This window comes from Rhineura floridana, chromosome 3 (genome assembly GCF_030035675.1).
Source record: "Rhineura floridana isolate rRhiFlo1 chromosome 3, rRhiFlo1.hap2, whole genome shotgun sequence".
NCBI lineage: Eukaryota > Metazoa > Chordata > Lepidosauria > Squamata > Rhineuridae > Rhineura > Rhineura floridana.
The window spans coordinates 121,956,743-121,979,195 of NC_084482.1; the positions used below are offsets into that span (position 1 = coordinate 121,956,743).

The 22,453-nt window shown below is 47.4% G+C and overlaps 1 protein-coding gene across 2 annotated transcripts in view; it reads left to right on the plus strand.

Annotated features, from left to right (window-relative positions):
* The window catches only part of UNC5A (unc-5 netrin receptor A), a 110,767-nt gene that overhangs the window by 86,198 nt on the left and 2,116 nt on the right, over positions 1-22,453 (plus strand). The window contains exons 2-14 of one of the 2 annotated variants that reach the window (XM_061617564.1): positions 3,628-3,849; positions 4,263-4,406; positions 4,762-4,865; positions 5,309-5,489; positions 6,281-6,448; positions 7,204-7,368; positions 9,811-9,999; positions 15,838-16,137; positions 16,537-16,624; positions 18,912-19,080; positions 20,003-20,236; positions 20,758-20,907; positions 21,307-21,471. In XM_061617564.1, coding sequence (XP_061473548.1) covers positions 3,628-3,849; positions 4,263-4,406; positions 4,762-4,865; positions 5,309-5,489; positions 6,281-6,448; positions 7,204-7,368; positions 9,811-9,999; positions 15,838-16,137; positions 16,537-16,624; positions 18,912-19,080; positions 20,003-20,236; positions 20,758-20,907; positions 21,307-21,471 — 2,279 coding nt within the window. The remainder of the gene's footprint in view (positions 1-3,627; positions 3,850-4,262; positions 4,407-4,761; positions 4,866-5,308; positions 5,490-6,280; positions 6,449-7,203; positions 7,369-9,810; positions 10,000-15,837; positions 16,138-16,536; positions 16,625-18,911; positions 19,081-20,002; positions 20,237-20,757; positions 20,908-21,306; positions 21,472-22,453) is intronic. The other variant, XM_061617565.1, reaches the window with a different exon arrangement.

A 22,453-nucleotide genomic window follows, 5' to 3' on the forward strand; every position in this document is an offset into this window, starting at 1 on the left:
TCCCTCCTTTCCTCCAAGGAGCTTAAGGTGCCGTACAAACATGGTTCTTCCCCTCCCGATTTTTTTCCTCACAACAACCCTGTGAGGTGGGTTAGGCTGAAAGACCGTGACTGGCCCAGGATCACCTAGTGAACTTCATGGCTGAGTGGGGTTTTGAACCCTGGCCTCCCAGGTCCCAGCCTGACACTCCACTGGCTCTATACTATGCTTTCAAAATTCTGGAATTCTAGTATCCAGACATGTGGGCAAAGTAGACAAAAATGTGGTATTATTTTAAGTATGTACATATACATTATAAATTATAGGGCAAATGACATTTTGAAGCAAAGGATCCCAAAGCCCCTTAGTGTTTGTCAAATTGTCTGCTGACCACCCTACCAAAGTGGATTGCTATCTCTGTATGAGCATTTCTGTATTTATTTTATCAGCATCTAGCCCACCACATTCCCATGGTGGCCAACAATATGCTGTTTTATCACAAAATCACATTCGTTTAACCTCATTTGTCTATCCCAGCTGAACAAAGGCCAATGGCAAATGGAAAACAGTATAAACAGTGTAAAGATCTTTACCTAACACATATTGGAGGGTATGTGGATGTCTCTTGTGAGATAGTGGCTGGTTCGCCATAATGAGCAATGTGAATTACATCTATTATCTAGGAGTGCCTTTTACCAGCTTCGGCTGGTAAGACATCTGCGGCCGTTTCTGGACCAGGATAGTCTGAGCACTGTTGTCCATGCACTGGTAACTTCCAGGCTGGATTACAGTAATGTGCTCTATGTGGGGTTGCCCTTGAGGTTGGTCTGGAAGCTGCAGCTGATGCAAAATGCAGCAGCGAGACTGTTCACTGGGGCAGGGTATTGCCAACGTGTCACCCCGCAACTGAAAGAATTGCACTGGCTGCCTATTTGCTACCAGGCCAAGTTCAAGGTTCTAGTTTTGCTGTGCAAGACCCTATACAGCTTGGGATCAGGATACCTGAAAGACCATCTTATCCCTTATATACCCAGTTGATCACTGTGCTCTCCAGGTCTCCTGCAGATACCATCTTATCAGGAAGTCCGTTCTGCACAACATAGGAAACGGACCTTTAGTGTGGTGGCACCTACCCTGTGGCATTCCGTTCCCTTAAATATTAGACAGGAATTCCATTCCCTTACATATTAGAACTCTGTTATCTTTTTGGCACCTATTGAAGACCTTCTTCTTTCAACGAGCCTTTTAAGTTGAGACCTTATCCCAGTCTGCGTCTGTGTTGGAATTGCTTTTTAATATATTTTAAACCTTTTTTTTAAAAAATGTTTTTTTAACCTTTTAAAAAATATATTTTGGAAGCTTTTTAAAAAAAAATGTTTTTAAAGATGTTTTGTTTTAATGTATTTTAAAGTTTGTTTTTATGATGTTTTAAAGTGTTTTTAGTGCCTTTGTTTGCCACCCTGGGCTTCTGCTGGGAGGAAGGGCGGGATATAAATCGAATAATAAATATTAGTTTTTGTTTGAGCCTGTCACCAGATTGGACTTTCCAGTCCTCAGGAGTAAAAAGCTACATTTAAGGCATAGTGGTGGAAGTTTAAATCTGAGTGTCAGTTCTGTGCATACATCGTAGTAATACCACAGGCTGCCGAGCTGTCCCAATAAGAAACTGAAGGGATATTGGTAGACTTAAGTTTGAAGAAGGGACATCAAGTTTATCTAGGAAGGTCATTAGCAAAGTGATGAGATGGGACAGGAAGCGATTGTAGGCCAAAGCTAAAGGGCATTACGAGTCCCAAAAGTCTTTCACAGCAGCGACCTTTATTTTTCAGACCTCATATGCACAACCATTTTTAGAGGACCTACATATACCAGTAGTATACCGCTAATATCATCAGTTCCTATATATTACCAATATTGCTTGGGAACAATATGTGCAGCCAGGTATCACAACTGTGAATAGCAGCAGGCATAGCCATTGTGATGCATTGGACAGCATTCCACAGCCAAAATTTCTGTTTCATGATCAGTCAGGGAGAAAGGAATCTTACACACAACCAATTGCATGCAGAAGGTCCCAAGTCCAATTGCTGGCATTTTTAGATAATGCTGGGAGAGACCCCTGTCTGAAATTCTGGAGAGCTGCTGCTAGTTTGTGTAGACAGTATTGAGCTAGATGAACCAGTGGTCTGACTCCGATGACCATACCACCTGTACGTATGCATTCCTATTAAAGGGATCCTCTACAACTATCTCCTCTGATTTCCCTATTGATGTAGAAGCTTGGGATGATATATTATGTGAGATTATAATTCTCTTAATTTACTCCTCTGGAAGTGTTTCTGACATCTCCCACTGGCCTCCTAAAATCTTAAGAGCAGTGGTAAATGTCAGATGAGTGTGTTTTTGACACTTGCTGTAACATACACTTGCCCAGAGAAGAGAAAGTACCACTGGGGCTTTCCGCTGGCCCTGACCCCCAGTGGTGTTTGATTGGATATAGCAGGACTGAGAACATGACCCATCTGAGCTGGCTATGGGGCCAGGAGCAGGACCGAGAGCTCTTGCTGCAGTTGCTTTCATTAATGTTACGGACTAATTAACTGTGTAATTAGCGAAGATCCCCAAAGAGCCGCTGCTGCTCTGATTACAGTGAAGGAGAGTTGAAGCCCTGCCCTTTAACTGAAGAAGTTTGATCATAGAGGACTGTGAGTCTTGGGGGCCAGTGGAGCAAAGGCATCTTGTCTGTACTGACTAACCTTAATGTGTGGAATAAATTCCATCTGTATACTGTAGGACGCTGGGTCCAATGTCCTGTAGGACCCTGCAGAGTTGCGCTGCAGAACGGAGAGTATTGAGCAAGCTTGTGTGTGTGTGTGTTTGAACCTTTGCTAAGATTCTACCTTCTCTGAAAATTAGGGAGAGACTTTAAGCTTTAAAATAAGAAATAACTACTTTATTCTGGAAGTACATGTTTGATAGGAAAGAGTCCTATATCTAGCTAACTAGCTAAGTTGGAGAAGCAAACACTGAGCCCAGTGCTTGCCCTCATGCTTGGAGGAGAGGGAGAGACAGAGGAATATGTGTGCTCCCCTCTCAAGAGAAAGAAGAAGACTGGGAAGGAGGGAAGGAACTGGGATCAACATCCTCTGCATGTCAGTCTAGCAGGAAGGGACAGCAGGAGATCAAAGGGATATGTATAGCCTAGCAACCAAGAGGTCTCCTCTCTAGCTACCCTTTTTAACCCCATGCAGCCTCAACCCAAGTTGGAGTTGAACCTCATATATTCCAATACCCCTTCTCAACGAGAACTTGGTTCATTCTACAAGGCGCATCTTGCCTCGTAGCTTCTGGTGTCGGACTTTGCCCAATGGCTTGGTCAAAGCATCAGCTGTCATCTCTTCTGTTGGACAGTAGGTCATCTCTAGAAGTCCTTTCTCCCTTATGTCCTTCAGGTAGTGGAACTTCACATCAATGTGCTTCATGTGAGAACTTTGCCCTTCTGATTCCGCAAGTCTTATGCAAGCTTGATTGTCCTCAATCCAACATATACAGCCCATGGTGGAAACCTGATTCTTCATGACCTGGATGAATGTTCTGATTGCAAATGTGTCAGTTTCTAACCCCTTCCTCTCTTTCTGCTCTGCCCAGGTGCCCAGCAGAGTGCCACTGTGCCCATCCCTGTGCCTGGCTCCGCCTCTGACTTGCTCCCTCACTTCCTGCTGGAACCAGAAGATGTTTACATTGTCAAGAACAAACCGGTGACCCTGGCCTGCAAGGCCACACCTGCCACCCAGATCTACTTCAAGTGCAATGGCGAGTGGGTGCACCAGGGTGACCACATCATACAACGCAGCATGAACAAAACCACAGGTGAGTGGTGGAAGGGGTGGGGATCAAAAGCGTAACAGAGGAATTTCTTTTTATGGCTGGGTGACCAACTGTCAATTTCTTTCCTCATGCTGAGCTGGAGTTAGGAGGTCTTCATATTCATACCACCAGTACTGCTTTTGTGCCAGTCTAACTGTCATGGTCTCTTGAGATTTCAGTAGGGATTTCTCACAAACTTCCAAGCATATCTTTGCAACAGTCAGGGCCAGAAACCTGTTTGGATTTGTTTTTCTCATGACATTTGAGGTCCTCAAGAAACTAAATTCTGCACTCCATGCTGTTTTGCACATTTCCTGCTCTTCCACAGAATTTTGGCATACCTACATATGCAGAGGCTAGAGCTCTTCCACCCACTGATTTCTCCCCACCACTTCCTTCCCCTGGTGTATTGGCAGGCCTGCCCCTCATGGAAGTGCAGATTGATATCTCGCGGCAGCAGGTGGAGAAGATCTTTGGTTTGGAAGAGTACTGGTGCCAGTGCGTAGCCTGGAGCACGTCCGGCACCACCAAGAGCCAGAAGGCCTACGTGCGCATTGCTTGTGAGTGATGTCCTGCTTACCATCCTGTCTGCCCAGGGGACCCTTCTATGACTTCAGATCACCCATCACCCCTTTCCTCAAGCCTCCCCTTCATTCCCCCCCAACCTACCTTCCTGCCCAGGGGCTCCTTGGCACCAGCACTCTTGTTGGGTATATGGATAAGCCACAGCCTGGATCCTATGGCTGAAAATCAGAGCCCGTTCAGCAGGCCTTTCACAACGGAATTGGCTATGACCAATTGGGCACTGGTGTTGGCAGGGAACAAATAAGTCTGTAGCAACAGAGGAGTAGCCTAGTTATGACCTGGGGTCGTTGGTGTTTTCATAATACCTCTCTGAGCCTCTCTTTTTTCTAGATCTGCGGAAGAATTTTGAGCAGGAGCCAGTGGCCAAAGAGGTCTCTATTGAGCAGGGAATTGTGTTGCCTTGCCACCCTCCAGAGGGGATCCCACCAGCGGAAGTGAGTACCGGCGCTGCATGCTTAATCCTGAACAGTACTGAGGGGCCATTGGACAGAATAGTCCATGAAGCCCACCCACTGCAAACAAATAAACAAGAAGCTTGATAGGGACCACCAGACATGGAACCCACATCCCATCAGCTTTGGCTTTGCCATTCTGCAGTGCCTGCGGATGATCTAGACTGGGTTCATGGTAGCCTACTCCCCTTCACCCTCATCACTGTTGCTTGATTGACTTCAGTTCATGTCTCTGCAGAGCTCATTAACTCACCTTTTGGAGCCTCCTCAGGCTGCATTGACTAGCCTGTCAATCTCTGTCCCTCACTAGGTCAGTGCCAGAACATGTTTCCCTCTGAAACACGTAGCAGCCACAGTGTCTTTAAAAGCTCCTGCTCAGCCTGCCCCAATCCTCCTGCCCCATATGTGGCTTGTGTCTCCCCAAGGTCGAGTGGCTGCGCAACGAAGACCTCGTGGACCCAGCACTGGACCCCAATTTCTACATCACACTGGAGCACAGCCTGGTGGTGAAGCAGGCCCGCCTGGCTGACACGGGCAACTATACCTGTGTGGCCAAGAACATTGTGGCCCGCCGTCGCAGCTCGCCTGCTGCTGTCACTGTCTATGGTAGGGCTCCACCAGAGGATGGGATGGGTGGCCCTGAGGAAAAGGGGACCAGTGGGGAACAAGAACTTTCCATAACTCCACCGAGTGGGGGCAGGAATCGAGTGTCTTGGGTGCTTGAACCCTTACTCTGCCCCTGCGCAGATAAATATCAAAGGGGAAAATAGGTTATGGTCAGGGATGGCCCTGCCATTAGGCAAAGTGAGGTACGATTTAACTGCCAGTCCAGTCAGCTTTCTTAGAAATAGGGGGTGAGAAGGGGGGGTGGCAGCTTGTCCATCTCAACAGGCAGCAACATTTCTTGGACTGGCCCTGTTGATAATGTACCCAACTGCATTGGGGGCAGGTATGGTGAAGATGGAACTTTGCTAAGTATATATACCTCACCCTGGGGAAAAAATCCATTCTGGATGTAGTAGACAGATCGAGAGTGGGGGTGGGGGTGGGTAGAGACAAGCTTTATATGTGATCAGGGATCAAGCAATGCTTCTGCAGAATCCGAAAGGGAAAGTGGCATGACTCCCCTACCCCCTACTCCAAGTGTCCGCCCCTCTGCTTGTGACTCCTCCTGCATACCCCCATGTTTTCCTTTGTATTCTCCCCAGACTGTACACACATACAAAAACACGAGGGAAGCTGGAATCCCAGAGCCAGCAGTTGTGCCCCTTGGCTCCTTCTCCAGGCCCAGAGAGCCCCCACCCTCTGCTCCCAGTGGGGGTGGCAGCTCACTTCAGCCATTGGCCTTCCCAGGGCCCTAGCTGGGAGCTCTAGCTGATGCTGTCCCTTCCCCCCAGTGAATGGCGGCTGGTCGACGTGGACGGACTGGTCAGCCTGTAGCACCAGCTGTGGACGGGGCTGGCAGAAGCGGAGCCGGAGCTGCACCAACCCAACGCCACTCAACGGGGGGGCCTTCTGTGAGGGCCAGAATGTGCAGAAAAGTTCTTGCGCCACCCTGTGCCCAGGTACTGCCCTGCCACCACTATGCACCTGCTCCCGTGGCTCTGTTTTGCTGTGCTCGCTCACACCCTAAGGCCGAGCAATGCTTAGGGAGGCCAACATATGTAAAGCCCAGAGTAGGTCGAACGGCACACTTTGCTCATGCCCTTCACTCACAATTCCTAGACCTCTGCTCTTTTTCAGCTCCGGGCTCAGCATTCACACAGCTCTGCCTATGTACGACTCCCTAACCATTTGGTGCCCCTGCCTTTGCCCTTTCCCCAAAGCAACCCTGCTGAATAGCCAATGAATCTGGAATGGTGTTGCGTGTTCCTGAGACTTCTTTTTCTGTGTCTTCAGCTCTGTTTGAACCAACAGTCCCAAGAGCAGCCAGTCTTTGCCTTGCCTACCCTTCCTCTTTGCTCTTCCTGTCTTCCCCCAACCCACCCGTGTGTCTGTGTTTGTTCTCTCCCATCTCTGAGCCCTTGTCCTTCCAAGGTATGTTACAAATGTGGGAAGAGCCCCTTTTCCCCATTAGGGATGGCTTCTGTGGGCAGCAGCGGGCCAGCCATGAACTGTGTAGACCCAGCCCCTTGTTGCCTTCGGTGAAATAGCCCAGGAGTGTCCTCTCGGCCCTTTAGAGAGCTACAAGGATTTGGCTAGTGAGATATCTGCTTGGAGTGTGTGTGGGGGGGAGATATAATTAACTGGCAGGATGATAAACTGTTTGAATTAGTATTTTGGTTACTAAGCCTCTGTACTGCCTCCTCCTGTCTGGCAGTGCCTGGCGGTTGGTCAGCATGGAGCTTGTGGTCAGTGTGCGGTGCAGACTGTACACACTGGCGAAGCCGTGAATGCTCGGATCCAGCACCCCGGAATGGTGGGGATGAGTGCCAAGGGCCTGAACTGGAGACCCGCAACTGCACCAGTGAACTGTGCGCTCATGGTAAGTTCTGCCGCTTCTGCCATCTTTGTGCTGTGGCTGGAGATGGAGGGAAGGATTGGTGGCAGGGTGTGTCATGAATCTGATAAAGCCTCTTCAAGGCTGTGCCGAGAATTTGGAGAAGCTTCTCCCAGGTAGGTGTGGGTGTGGGCAACTGGTGCCGCTTCCCGTTCCTGCTTTCCTTTTTGAGCCACCTTATATTCCAGGCTGATTGAAATATAAAGGCCTGTCATTGAGGCCTGTCATTTCTGGTCTGTCTATCTGTCTGCATAGAAACTAGCAGCTGTCTGCCCAGCACAGATGGAATCTCTGCTGCCTAGTTTAGCATCGCCTAGTAGCCACAGGCAAGAAAGCAGGACCCCACCTTGGCAGTGATGCCCCTGGCCCATGCATCCCTCCACAGGCTCTGATGGAGCCCCAGAGCTCTCTCTGAAAAGATTGTGGCTGGTGTGCATTGGCCCAGCAAGCAGACAGTGTGGCCCTCAAAGCAGGGGAGCTCTGTTCTGGCATGTCAGGGTGGGAGAGTGAGTGACAGGTCCCATCCTGGCTCATTAACTGTCTTGGCTTATTAGGCCCCCTAGAGGTTTTCTCTTCCTTTTACATCAAATGAACCATTCTCGCAGTTGAAGCAATGGCCTCCTGCCTTCCCAGAGGTATTCAGCCTGACAGTTTGGCCCAGCTGGCAGTGGGGGTTGGCAAGGGATTCAGAGGGACAGCAAGGCAAAAGGCTGGTTCACATAAAGCACACACATGCTCTTTCTCCCTCCTTCTCTCCTTCCCACCCTTACACACAATTCCCTGTGCATAAGTTGCCTCATAAACCAGGCTAATGTGTCTGTCTGCTTCCTTTTGTTAACATGGTGTTAACAAAAGTGTTGTCCACACACACACTCCAGGCCTGCATGCTTGTCCTCTACCCCTTAGATGTCAACCCACCTGTTGTTTGTCTGTCTGTCTATGGATACGTCATACAAACGGCAACACACACTTGTACTCTTCAGTGTAGCTGGAATTTTGGCCATGGAGCTTTGAACAACCTTCAGAGGTCATGAACCAGATTTCAGTTCCCTCAATTAAAGACTGTCTGGCTTTACTCAGAAGGTTATGAGATTGGAGGAGAAGGGTTCATTTTCACCCCAGTTGCAGCCCTCTTCCTGTCCAAAACAATCTCTACCACAAAACCTTTCCAACAGAGGCACCCTTTATGGAGGTCAGGAGATATCCCTCCCTCCCCACTGCCATGTTTCATAACCCCTCCCAAATCATTGGGTAGAAACAGACTTGCGGTTGTGCTGGCTTCAGTGTGCCTCCACCTTTTTTGAATGTTGGGGACACACGACACTAGTCAAACTGAACCCTCTTTTATTCCAAAACCTTGGAAGTTGCTGTTCGAGCACATTTTACCTTGAGGTCAGCTTTACACAAACTTCAAAACTGATCGGCCACCAACCCTGTTACCATTCCAGGTGTGTCCAATGAAAATTCTTTGCTGTAGACTCAGGCAGACACAGTGATTGGCCCAACACTTTGCTGTGGGTCGTCCTAATCAGCAGAAGAAAAGGGAGATGTGTCCAGCCTTGGGCAGAGTCATTTCAAAAACACAGCCAGAGAAAATGGTCTGGCAGCTTTTGAAGCAACTAGCATGTCTGCAGCCATCATTTCTAGGAGCACATACATTTCTAGCTAACACACTGGTTCTGCAGATATAGTTACTATTATTATGAACAATTAAATGGGCTTGTGTACTAGGCATGCACTCACAATTCCTACACCTCTTTTCTGTTTCAGCCCCAGTTTCACCATTCACACAGCTCTGCCTATGCATTATACTTTAACCGTTTGGTGTCTCTGCCTTTGCCCTTTCCCCAAAGAAACCCTTTTTCTTTTTTACTAAAAAATACCTGTGTTGCTATAGTTAGTATAAAAAGGAACCAAACCAGATGCTCATAAAATACGCTGTTTTAAATGTCATCTTGCATTTATATAAGAATGAGTTACTAAACTGCTGATAATCTTATCCTCCCATCTCCTATCTAAATAAGACCCCAAAGGAATCAATTCCTCTCCATGATTGATTTTGCACTGCTGTTTGAAGAATGAAATAATGGGGAATTGAGGGAGGCTGTGAGTCGAAGGCTTTGCTCAGAAAGGAAGAGGGTGGACATGTTGTTAAACCTTTGTGCATAAAAGGCAGGGGAACAGGCAGGTTTCTAGGTATCGGAGGCTTTGGTTAACAATTCCTTGATGAGCCTCACTGTAAGAAAGTCAATGAAGTGTCATTCAGTGTCTCTTCCCTAGAAATCCCTTTCTGTGACAGACCTCCACAGATACTGCACATCATGCAGAAAAGTGGTGTGTTCCTCCTCCAGAAAGAGATGGCATTATTTCATGCAGGGCAACAACTGGTTTACTTGCACCTGTCTGTTTTCCTGCTTCCTTTTTCAGGAACAGGTAGCTCTGAGGATGTGGCTCTGTATGTGGGCCTGGTCGCTGTGGCTGTGTGCCTGGTGCTGCTACTCCTAGTGGTAACCCTTATCTACTGCCGCAAGAAGGAAGGTCTGGATTCTGATGTGGCTGATTCTTCTATTCTCACTGCAGGCTTCCAGCCGGTCAGCATCAAGCCAACCAAAGCCGGTGAGCATCACCCTAGTCTAGGGCCTAGGGACATGGTGGGAATTATTTGAGTCCTGTGTGGTGGGCGTAAGACCGCCGCTTGGGCAACCAATCTTCTTGGAGCCACAGTCGGCCTTGTGTGGGGCTGCCTGGTCTCAGAATGGAGACATTTCTTGTCTCTGTCATAACTCTATAGCAGTTAGGGAGGATGTCGCTACAGTGCCTCCTTCCCTGCTAGAAAGCAGAGTTTCCAGCTCGAACTCCTGAGATAATACCTGCCAGATTAAGAGTGCCATGGCCATTGCACCTACTGTCAAGGTGCTCCTCAGGTTCCCTTGCCCCATCCTCACCCTCACCGCTGTTCTCCCTCTTGCTGTCACAAAGGCTAAAAAAAATGAAAACACAGAGCTTAAAAGCACAGTGGAATCTGATATAACAAGTAAGGCAGTGATTTCAGTAATTTTTAAAACTGTCTGGAAGACCTGTCTAAATGGAAAAAATTCTGATACCAGAAGCCGAAAATTGTAGTACACTGGAAGGTTTCCTATGGTTATCAGCATAAGCAGAGGGTCTCTGCTGAGGGTATACTGGAAAGCCCACAGATTCATTCAGCACACCAAAACTCTACTACAAAATAATTATAGCCAGACACTCAAATGCCAGAGATTTACCTCTCGCTATTCATCTTGACACTATTAAGCATTGCCTTCACTAAAGGAAGATGCAACATCAGAGGGAACGGCATTTGTATGCTTTGTGAGAAGCTGTCAGAAACACGGTATTCGTATATTCTGTGAGGAGCTGCTAAAATACCCAAGAATTACCCTTTTCAGTTGCAAGGCCCTAATTGTTTCCTGCTATTCCTCACTGGACTACAGGACACCAACCAGTAAAGGCACGTAATCGCTGATTAGGATCGGACCCTATGAGAAAGGTCTTCTAGTCATCCCACCACCTGGCACGTATGCCAGCTGTTCTTCAAACCTTTGTGAACTAGTTCATTGAAGGAGGTTCCCCATTAAGGAAGAAACATAAACTTCCAGGAAAAAGTAGGTGCTAGCATCTCTCTGTCACAATGACTGTCAGCACCCCCCAGCAAATGGCAACTAAAAACATAGGGAACCGATTACACATTGTATAGAAAGGCAGTAAAATCAAATCTTGCAGTGATTGCTACATGGGTGAAACCATTTTTGGTGTTGAGGTGTCAAAGGTATTTATATAGTAAAATGCCACCTGTGGATAAGCACATCTTCCATCATAACCACTCAATTTATGACATAAAATAGATCATGGCTTACCATGGACAAGCAGCATGCTAGTGCACACTGCTCTTCATGTATGTCCCCCTCCTCCCTGTGCTGCCTGGGAGTGGAAAGAAACCAGAGCACTGGCTTAGTGTTACATGCAAACCAGCACTTGCGGTTTGTTTCTCTCCAAACAAATCATGAGCTGTAGCCAAGGTTTGTACTCAGCTTACTGCTTGTGGTTTGTTTGGGGGAAACAACCCACGAGTGCTGATTTGCATGTAACAGTAAGCCAGTGCTCTGGTTTCTTTCCGCTCCCAGGCAGCACGGGGAGGAGAGGGATGGGCATGAAGAACAGCATGCAGTTGCTCATTCAAGATATCCAATGCTCTGTTTTAGATCATGGCCTTGCGGCACTGGGGGACTGGAGAAGATCTGCCCTGGGAGTGAGTACCTGAGCATTTAGGTGCTTCCTTGCTCACTCCTCTGGTTTGCTGTCTCTTGAGACAGCTGAGGTCACAGGTAAGTACTGCAAGGAGTGGGACCGCTTGTCTGACCCTGACCCCAGAGAGAGGTGGCAGTCAATCTTGCAGCCTCTTGCATCAGCTCCTGGCTGGGTCAGGGGGCATAAAAGCCCGGCTGCTCTTGGGTGGTGGGTCTGCCACCGGCTGGGTCACCACTGAAGGGGAGACACCAAAGGGGATCACCCCTTGGGGAGCCCTGAGGGCGAGGGTGCTACCCCCTGCTACTGGTTTTAAAAACCAATGTAGAGAAGATTGGTTGTAGGGAGGGTGTATGGCGCATGTGTAGTTCCTTGGTATACTCCGGAGCTGAGAGCGATGAAACAAGACAGGAGGCGGCTTGAGCGGAGATGGAGACGAACTCCTGACGAATGCAATTATGAGCTGGTTCGTGCCTCTACTAAGCTCTATGTAGGAGCGGTGAGGGCGGCAAAAAAACAACATTTCGCTGCCTCTATTCAGTCATCTCTCTCACGCCCACGGGAGCTTTTTAAAGTGGTTCGTGGCCTACTCCATCCAGGCCTACAAAATACGGCAGATACATCGGTAGCTCGATGTAATAAATTTGCTGAACACTTCCAGCATAAGATCTCATGCATTCGCCGGGACTTAGATTCCTATTTAATAGCAGTTAATCCTACTGAGGTGTCCGGAGCACAGTCTTGTCATGTTTTGTTGGATGAGTTTCAGTTGGTTCAGTTCGAGGACGTGGACAAGGTGCTTGGACAGGTTTGTGCGACCACTTCGGTACTGGATCCTTGCCCCTCTTGGGTAATTAAAACTAGCAAGGAAGGAACAGTTGGCTGGGCCAAGGAAGTGGTTAATGCCTCTTTACGAGAGGGAGTGGTCCCTGGCTGCCTGAAAGAGGCGGCAGTGAGACCACTCCTGAAAAAACCTTCCTTGGACCCAGAGGATTTCAGCAGCTACAGACCAGTAGCCAATGTTCCGTTCCTGGGCAAGATCCTGGAACGTGTGGTTGCTGACCAGCTCCAGGCGCTATTGGATGAAACCGATTATCTAGATCCATTTCAATCGGGGTTCAGGCCTGGTTTTGGCACTGAGACTGCCTTGGTCGCCCTGTTTGATGACCTATGTCGGGAGAGAGACAGAGGGAGTGTAACTCTGTTGATTCTCCTTGACCTCTCAGCGGCTTTTGATACCATCGACCATGGTATCCTTCTGGAGAGGCTTGCGGAATTGGGAGTTGGAGGCACTGCTTGGCAGTGGTTCCGCTCCTACTTAGCAGGTCGTCTCCAGAAGATAGTGCTTGGGGAACATTGCTCGACACCGTGGGTTCTCCAATGTGGGGTCCCGCAGGGTTCGGTTCTGTCTCCCATGCTTTTTAACATTTATATGAAGCCGCTGGGGGCGGTCATCAGGAGTTTTGGAGTGCGTTGTCATCAGTATGCTGATGACACGCAGCTCTACTTCTCCTTTACATCTTCTTCAGGTGAGGCAGTCGACGTGCTGAACCGTTGCCTGGCTGCGACAATGGACTGGATGAGAACTAACAAACTGAGACTCGATCCTGACAAGACTGAGATGCTGTTGGTGGATGGTTTCTCTGATCGGATGGTGGATATATACCCTGTCCTGGATGGGGTTACACTCCCCTAAAGGAACAGGTGCGTAGTCTGGGAGTCATCTTAGACTCTTCCCTCACACTTGAGGTCCTGAGGAGGTGCGCCTGGCGCCGACACTATCATCTTTTCGGCGCCAGGTTAAAACCTTTCTCTTTTCTGAGGCATTTTAATTCCTGTTAATTCTAAATTATTATATTTTGATTTTAGACTGTACAGTTTTTTGTACAGTTTTGTATTGTGATATACTGTATTGTGTTATTTTTATTGTATTTTTAATGTTCACCGCCCAGAGAGCTGTTGCTAGTCGGGCGGTATATAAGCTTAATAAAATAAAATAAATAAATAAATAAATAAAATAAAGAGCCTGTGCAGTGAACTGACCAATAGGAGAAAGTCGCCAGATGCCTTCATAGTGAGAGTCTGCAACTGGTAGAAGGCTGGCTCTCCCTGGGTGTGAGATGGGGGGGAGTAAATGTGCTCCGTGTGAAAGTTATTGAGTGGGTCTGACTGTTCCCAATTCTCTCAGAGGTCTGTTGGAATACCTGGTTCAGGTAGGATTTATTGGTGGGCTCTTGTTGTGTCCATATCAAGTGTTTAAGAGGAGTCTTAATAAGGAGGAACATGGGTGATGCCACCCCAATTTCAGTGATCATGGGTAGAGGGAGGTATGGCCATGGGGAGGTGATGAACTACCATAGAAGATGAGGGCAAGGCTATCTACCTTGTTCCTCTCCCACTCCTCATGGACGGGATCCTCGTTGCTCATCTGCTGCACCCATGGTCTCTGTGCGCTGTTGTTTAATGCCAGATCAGTATACAATAAGACCACACTCGTCCATGACCTGATCATGGATGAAGGTGCTGATTTGGTGTGCATTACCAAGACCTGGGTTGGTGAGCTGGGAGGAGTTGATCTGATCCAGCTTTGCCCACCTGCTTGTTCGATGCAACACCATCACAGGCTGCAGGGACGGGAGGGAGGAGTTGCTGTGGTCTACAGAACTTCCATCGCTGTCGCCAGGAAACCACTCTGTCTTGGAGCTGGCTATGAGGGCCTGCACCTGGTGTCAGGTCAAGGAAACAGTAAACTAGGGTTACTGCTGGTGTATCTTCCATCCTGCTGCCCAGCAGCTTCTCTGACTGACCTGATGGAGGCCGTCTCAGCTGTGGTATTGGAGGTGCCCAGAACAGTAGTCCTGGGTAGTTTCAGTGTCCATGTTGAGGCTGCCTCTAGTGTTCCTGCTTGGGACTTCATGGCCTCCATGACAACCATGGGGCTGTCTCAAGTGGTCACCGGCCTGATGCATAGGTCAGGGCACACCCTCGACTTGGTTTTTGCTCCAAATGGAGGAATGGGTGGTCTAGAGATAGAGGGGTGGATGTCACTCCATTGTCATGTTCAGACCACTTCCTGGTGAAGTTTAGACTTACGGCGCTGATCCTCCCCTGCAAGGGTGGTGGACAGATTAAGATGGCCCGCCCCCGGAGACTAATGGAATCTATAGGATTCCTGAAGCTCTGGGCGAGTTCCCAGTAGATAGAGCAGGTGACCCTGTTGAAGTCCTTGTCATGCTGTGGAACAGCGTGGCACATCGGCCTCTTCACATGGTTGCCCCTGAGCACCCTCTCCAGCCTTGAGCCCGTTTTGCACCTTAGTACATGATTTTGCTAAGGGCAATGAAACAGGCTGGATGACGGCTAGAGTGCAGGTGGTGAAGATGTGCTGTGCAAATGATCAGGCACAAGTAAAACATCATGTTCTTAAAGCTTTTTTTTAAGAGGATGTTTTTGAAGATGTTTTAATATATTTTTAAGGATGTTTTGTTTTAATATATCTTAAGGTTTGTTGTTATGATGTTTTAGAGTGTTTTTAGTGCTTTTGTTTGCTGCCCTGGGCCCCTGCTGGGAGGAAGGGCAGGATATAAATCTAATAATAAATAATTACATGCGAACAGGGTCAACATGTGCATCTAGGTGTAGGCCGAATAAGTATCTTCCAGTCATTCCATCAGTCACTTAACTGTCTCATCACTGCATGATGTGACCTGTGGCCTTTTTTAAGCTGACCTCTTTGCACTCTGACACGCAATAAGCCATTAAAATGACAACAGTGTCATGCAGATCGGTTGTGTGAATTAGCCCAGAACCCTGGCTCTGAAAGGGTGATTGCTTTGCATCTTTAGAAAGCTATCTCTGGGAAATAAAATGCATAACCTTATTAATACAAAAAGGGATGGTTTGAACAGAGACCTTTGTTTCTCTGGTCATTGCAGCAGTCTGTTACCCCTGCTGGTTAACGTATTTTATGCAACATTGTCTGATGAGATGTTTTGTGATTAGACTGCTACCTACCTGAGGTGACTGAAAATACCTGCATTTGCATCTGTAAAGCAATTTAGGTCTGTATCTAGTGCTAAGAGAAGAACTTTTGGTACTTTGAAACAGCATGCGTATTTCTGCCAGCTCTATTTGACCCATTACTGACATAATCTCTCTCCCTCCATACAGATAACTCCCACTTACTTACTATCCAGCCTGACCTGAGCACCACCACCATGACCTACCAGGGCTCACTGTGCCCACGCCAGGATGGACCCAGCAAATTCCAGATTGGCAATGGGCACCTGCTGAGCCCCCTGGGCAGTGGGCGCCACACCCTGCACCATAGTTCACCCAGTGCCGATCCTGTGGACTTTGTCTCTCGGTTCTCTACCCAGAGTTTCTTCCGCTCCTTGCCCAGGAGTGGTGCCAACATGGCTTATGGAACCTTCAACTTCCTGGGTGGACGATTAATGATACCCAACACAGGTGAGGTGGACAGACAAGAAAATGACATGGCTAGGGATTAGGGTGGCCTAAGTAGGGAAATGTGAACATGCTCTGTGATTCTGTTAGTTCCCTGCTGGACCAGCACTCAAGCGCTCACATCCAAGAGAAAGAGGTTTCGTGTGGCTTGTTTTGGAATGGAAGAGATCATTTTGGTGGATAAACTCCAGCTAGAAAGCAAATTTCCCTCCCAGATGGAAGTCAGTCCCCTTTAAGGCAAAATTGCCTATCTCCTACCTCATTCAGCTAAGCAGGCCCTTATTAATGCCTATTGGCCAGAGATAACATGGAATGTATCTTTCAAGGCTGGACCCACAGGAAGGTCTGACACCAGGTAGAGTGTGTTACTTCCCCTTGAGCAATGATGTCTCTGTCCTTTAGGTGTCAGCTTGCTCATCCCACCTGATGCCATCCCACGAGGGAAGATCTATGAAATCTATCTGACGCTGCACAAGCAGGAAGATGTGAGGTACTCCTCTTGCCCCTTACAATTCCTGCTATCCCATTAGTGGCCCATGGGAACCTTACTTCCTGAAATGCCAATAGGGTTCCAGTCCACAACATGCCTACACATATCCTCACTCTACCATCACAGTTGTCCAAGAGCTCTTCTACAGGTACTTGCACCTTCTGGCTGATGGAGATACCTGTGGAATTCACAGGGAGCTCTTGCACATCTGCATCCCTATAGACTGATGCACTTCTCTGCTATCCTGCAGTCATGCAGACGGGCATGCAGAAATGTGCTTCCACTCATGAGATGGATGTCACTGAATGATTTGAAGATGATCATGGAGCTGTGTCTTCTGTAGCTGTAGTCACAACTTTCTGCCCAGCATCCAGAAAGGAAACAAAGTATATCTTGGCATACACATAACTCTTCTTGCAGGGAAATTCTCAGTATAACTATATACCTTCAAGATACAAAGCTCCAATGTCTCCCACACAGAGTCTAGAACTCTAATCAGGCACACACGTGTCTGAAAGAAACAGAAGTGATTTGAAATAGGCAATAGGATTCAATTACTAGTTTTACGTGTACAGAGGCTACAAGTTGAGCATCCCAATTCTGAGCATATTACATGAAATCTCTGTTAATACTAACTTCCACATCATGCCCATAAGATTGGACTATATAATCAGTAAATATCACCAGCCATTTGCAGACAAATTTCACTGTAGCAGTCTTATTGCATTCTAAAATGCTATCAAACATGTTTGTCTGATTTAGCTTTTTTGACCTGGCCCTTGATAACCCACTCTTGCTTGCATCCTGCTGCTCACGACTGCAGCAACAGCAAATGGAGAAAGCATGCTTCCTTCATGGCACATTTAGTGTCAAGAATCCCTTTGGTGCTGCTGAAGACTGAGGTGGGAGATTTGATTAGGACGTCTAAAGTGGCCTGGCCTGGAGCACTAAGGATAAATCAAGTTCAAGGTTCTGATTTTGATGTACAAAGCCCTATGCAACTTAGGACCAGGATACCTGAAAGATTGTCTTACGTCTTTTATACCCAGTCAAGTCACTATGCTCTGCAGGTGAGGGCCTCCTGCAGATACCATCTTATCAGGAGGTCTGTTCCACATAACATAGGAGGCAAAACTTTAGTGTTGTGGCACCTACCCTGTGGAATTCCCTCCCCTTAAATATTAGACAGGCACTATATTGTCTTTTTGACGCTTACTGAAGATCTTCGTCTTTTAACAAGCCTTTTAAGTAGAGACCGTATCCCAGTCTGCAGTTGTGTTAGAATTGCTTGTAAAGATCTTTTTATAGCTTTTTTAAAAAAAAGATGTTTTGTTTTAATATGTTTTAAAATCTTTTGTTTTTAAGATGTTTTAGAGTATTTTTAGTGTTTTTGTTTGCCCCCAGCCTCCTTCTGGAAGGAAGGGCAGGATGTAAATTTAATCAATAAATAAAACATTAGTTAAGCTGGTGGAGTTTGCCAGCCAGAGAGAACCTTGCCGGACTGCCCAAAGGAGAGTCATCCTTTAGCTAGTCATTTTCTAAGGAACCTTACCTGCTGGGCTGGTGTACCTTTTTTTTTTCTATTCTCCCCCCAAAAAAAGAATGATGCGTAATGCTATTTTTGTTGTTGTTCAGTGTTTTTGCTGTTCCCAGTTACGTCTCCCGTAACTGAGGCATTTCCACTACTAGGAACACAGGAAGCTGCCTCAGACTGAGTCTGTCTAGGTCCATGTTGTCTGTTTCAGCCTTTACCAACCTTTGGGTCCCTAGATGTTGCTGGACTACAATTCCCATCAACCCTGACCATTGGGCATGCTTGCTGGGGCTGATGGAAGTTGTAGTCCAACAACATTTGAGGACCCAAAGTTTGGGAGAGGCTGGTATACTTGACTGGTGGCAGCTCTCAATTTCTCTGGATGACCTGGAGATGCCGGGAATTGAACCTGAGATCTTCTGCATGTGAAGCAGATGCTCTGCCACTGAACCACGGCCCTTCCCCATTGTCCCGATTCCCCTACAGTTAGGATTAATGGGTCAGCATCAATTTCTGATTGCACTTACTAAATATCTTTGCTTGGATCATTAGTAATACACGGTTACTCTAACCCCACCCCATTTCCCTAGTCTGCTTTCTCCCTGTGATGGTGGAGATCCAGATCCTGTTTGCACTCTGGGGCCATTGGGATGATAACCAGGGGAAACCAACTAATGACAACAGTTAGACCTGTCCATGGATGGCTTTGTATGCCACTTCTCTGACCAGCTCATGGTTCGCTCTTTTATTGAGGCTGCCCCTGGCTGGCTGTCAGACCCTGCTGAGCCCCATTGTCAGCTGTGGTCCTCCAGGAGTGCTGCTCACCAGACCTGTCATCCTAGCCATGGACCACTGTGTGGAGCCAAACCCTGAGACCTGGAGTCTCCACCTCAAGAAGCAATCGTGTGAGGGCACATGGGAGGTGAGTGCTTGACCTCAGGCAGTTGGAGAGCAATTCAAGGGCTTTCTGCATAGTACTCTGTGCTTAACAAACAAAAAACAACAGTCTGTGCCAAAGTAACTCAAATTCTGCAACTTGTCTATATTATGCAAATTAAACATATTCACATTTTTGCTTGCTTTACAAACTGTATTCTGTTTCTGCTACTACTGTGAGGGACTAATAACTATGCATGGCACTGAAGTCCCATCCTTTGGAAACATTGGACGTCTTAGTCAGTTATCCCTCTGGCTTCATCAGGGCTTGGCCATACACTCTCCAAAAGTGCTAGAAATGTGCTTTGCAGAAAATGAAAGCTGGATTTTACCTCTAGTATTACAACTCTTATGTTTTTTTCTAAACAGAAGAATACACACTGCCCTATTTTTAGCATTTACAGAATCTATTGGGTTGTTCACTCCCCAGCATAGGCACATTTGGGCTCCTGGGCCAAGGAGATCCTGATCTGTGCTCTGCAATGGGGGTTGTGAGAGATCCCAGGCCCTCAGGTGAGCTTGAATGTAGTGCAAACATTTCTGGATGCACCTAGAGAACAACAGCCCTCCTCCCCTCTCAAGCCCGGTGCTGCATTCCTGGTCATCCATAGCAGCTGTGTGTGCTCACACACCAGCCCGTACAGGTCCATGCATGCTGTATGCCGGCCTGTCATTCTTACTGGCAATGTGCCAAATTTATTTTATTTCAGAATTTATAAACCAGCCTACATTCAAGGAATATCCAAGCGGTGTACTTCTATCACGTTAGTCAGAAATGTTTCACTGACACTTGTTTGCCATAATAGTCCACTTTGGCTCTCTTTCATGCTAGTTCTGTGCTTGCTGTACCAGTAACTGCTGATTGGGGTGATTTCTCTCCCCCTTCACCCATTTTCCCATTCTCTCAGGATGTGCTGCACCTGGGTGAACCAGTACCCTCGGAACTTTATCACTGCCAGCTGGAACCCCAGGCTTGCTACATCTTCACTGAACAACTGGGCCGCTTTGCTTTGGTGGGGGAATCGCTCAGCATGGCTGCTTCAAAGCGCCTCAAACTGGTCCTCTTCGCACCCACCACTTGTACTGGGTTGGAATATGATGTCCGTGTGTATTGCCTCAGTGACACCCGTGATGCACTCAAGGTATTACCTCCAAGAGACCAAAATACTGTCCTGGAAATGCTGACAAACATATCTCAAGCCTTTCTTCCACCAATTGCACACCTATACTAGAGTACTATGATCTCTCCAGTTTCAATAACCCATTATTTATCCGAGAACACTGTCTCAGAAACCACTGTTGACCAGCCATAAACATACAGTAAGTCATCTCTGTATCTGCCACTTCAGCAACACTGACTGTGTACCCAGTACACTGCCTCTCATGCCAACTATCTCACCAGAATCGCAGGATGTCTAACCTCACCTTAAGCCAGGCCTCTCCCTTCCCCACTATGACCATAGTATCTTCTACTATGCTAACCTTTGCCATCCAGGGGTTTGTCACAGCAACGCAGTTCAATCCCTTGCATCTCCATAGTCAGTACTACAGCTTTGCAACCATTGGACCAGAAGGGTTGGGATGGGGCACCAGGAAAAGGTGGTTCTAGAACCTCAGCCTCTCATTTCCTCCCTTCCCACCCTTTATGTTCATGCCATCACAGGAAGTCGTGCAAGTAGAGAAGCAGATGGGGGGACAGCTAATTGGTGCACCACGGATCCTGCACTTCAAGGACAGTTACCACAATCTGCGTCTCTCCATCCATGATGTGCCCAGCTCACTGTGGAAGAGCAAACTTCTTGTCAGCTATCAGGCAAGTGTGCCCATTTGCTCTGGGAATGTTCTGCATCCAGGGCAGGCTGAGGCTCTAGAGGCACTCTTTCCCTATAAAACCCTGGCCTGTTGTCATTGTCCTCTGTCTGCTCCATTTTCTTCTCGGTTTGCTGAGATTCAGTGCATAGCCCCTTGTCCTCAGGCGCAGGGATACCCCATCTGAAAGTTGCTTGGCTATTACCAAGCCAAGTACCCTGCCTGTAGTAAGAACCTTCTTTGGGGGCAGAAATTCATTGGTCTACTTCTGCACTTTGCCTCCTTCCTAATTCTGCTGGCACTTGCTCACACCTTAGGCGTCATCATCATGCAGGACCCTCATTCTGCATTCCCCCTTGAGGAAAGCCACACACCTCAACCTGAGCCTGCCCTCTCTTCACAGGAGATTCCCTTCTATCACCTTTGGAGTGGGCTTCAGCCTTACCTACACTGCACCTTCACATTGGAGCGACTCAGCACAAGCACTTGCCAGTTGGCTTGCAAAATATGGATCTGGCAGGTGGAGGGCGATGGGCAGAGCTTCAATATCGACTTCAACATTGCCAAGGTGAGGACAAGGACATGGTGATGGGAGGGTTGAACAAATGACTTCTGTGGCACCCTTTTGACTGCGTCTTTTTTGCTGCGGATTCTGGTCATGAAGGTCAGCGTTGCATATAGTTACCTTTGAGACTAGAAGCTGAGTAGTGAGATATTTGGCTGGGTAGATCTGTATCTAGCTTTTGAACAGGTTTCAAGTACCTTCTGTGGACTTGCAGTAAGTGAGTTGCAGTTTCAAAGAATTCCTATTGAAAAGACTCAAAAGTGGATATGCAGGGCTGGGCAGTGTCAATAGGGTTTTTCTTGTTATATAAACATCCTCTTCCACCTGCCTTCTTTCCATCCTAACACTACAATCAGGGCTGTGTATATGCTGGAGTTGTGTGTATGTGTGCTCAGAAAAAGCACAGAATGGGCCAGTTTGGACATAATGTTCCCAACTTTGTAATTAGGCATGGTCTATGAAGCTTGGTAGAGTGTCCGCTGTGCATATTACCTTCTTGACCTTCCTTCCCTTCAATGCCACCTTTGGTGTGGAGATCCTGGAACTAGAGTTTCCATTACATCTGAAATTGGTGTTTTATGCTTTTTATTTTAGGTATGATTGTGCTTTTTATTCTTATCGTACCCCATCCTGGAACTTTTTGTGAAGTAACAAATGTTCATAATAAATAAATATCAATAAATGGAAAACTCTGATCCAGTGTTGGATTACTAAGCAGGATATATTAACCTGAATGAGAGTCTGACTTAATGTCCTGGTTACCAAACCAACCATTGGACTAGAGTTCCCCATTTCAGATGCAAATAAGTTTCGGGATCTCTGCATCAAAGCCTACATGCAATGGGAGGAGGGGAGTGGCAAGGAATAATCATGTGGGCCCCAACACTCACCCCTGGCTTCATAAGCCATGGTTCATGAAGCCGGGAATGCTACATCTGAAGCAGCACAGTGTTATATCAGATGCATCATTTAACATCCTAAACCC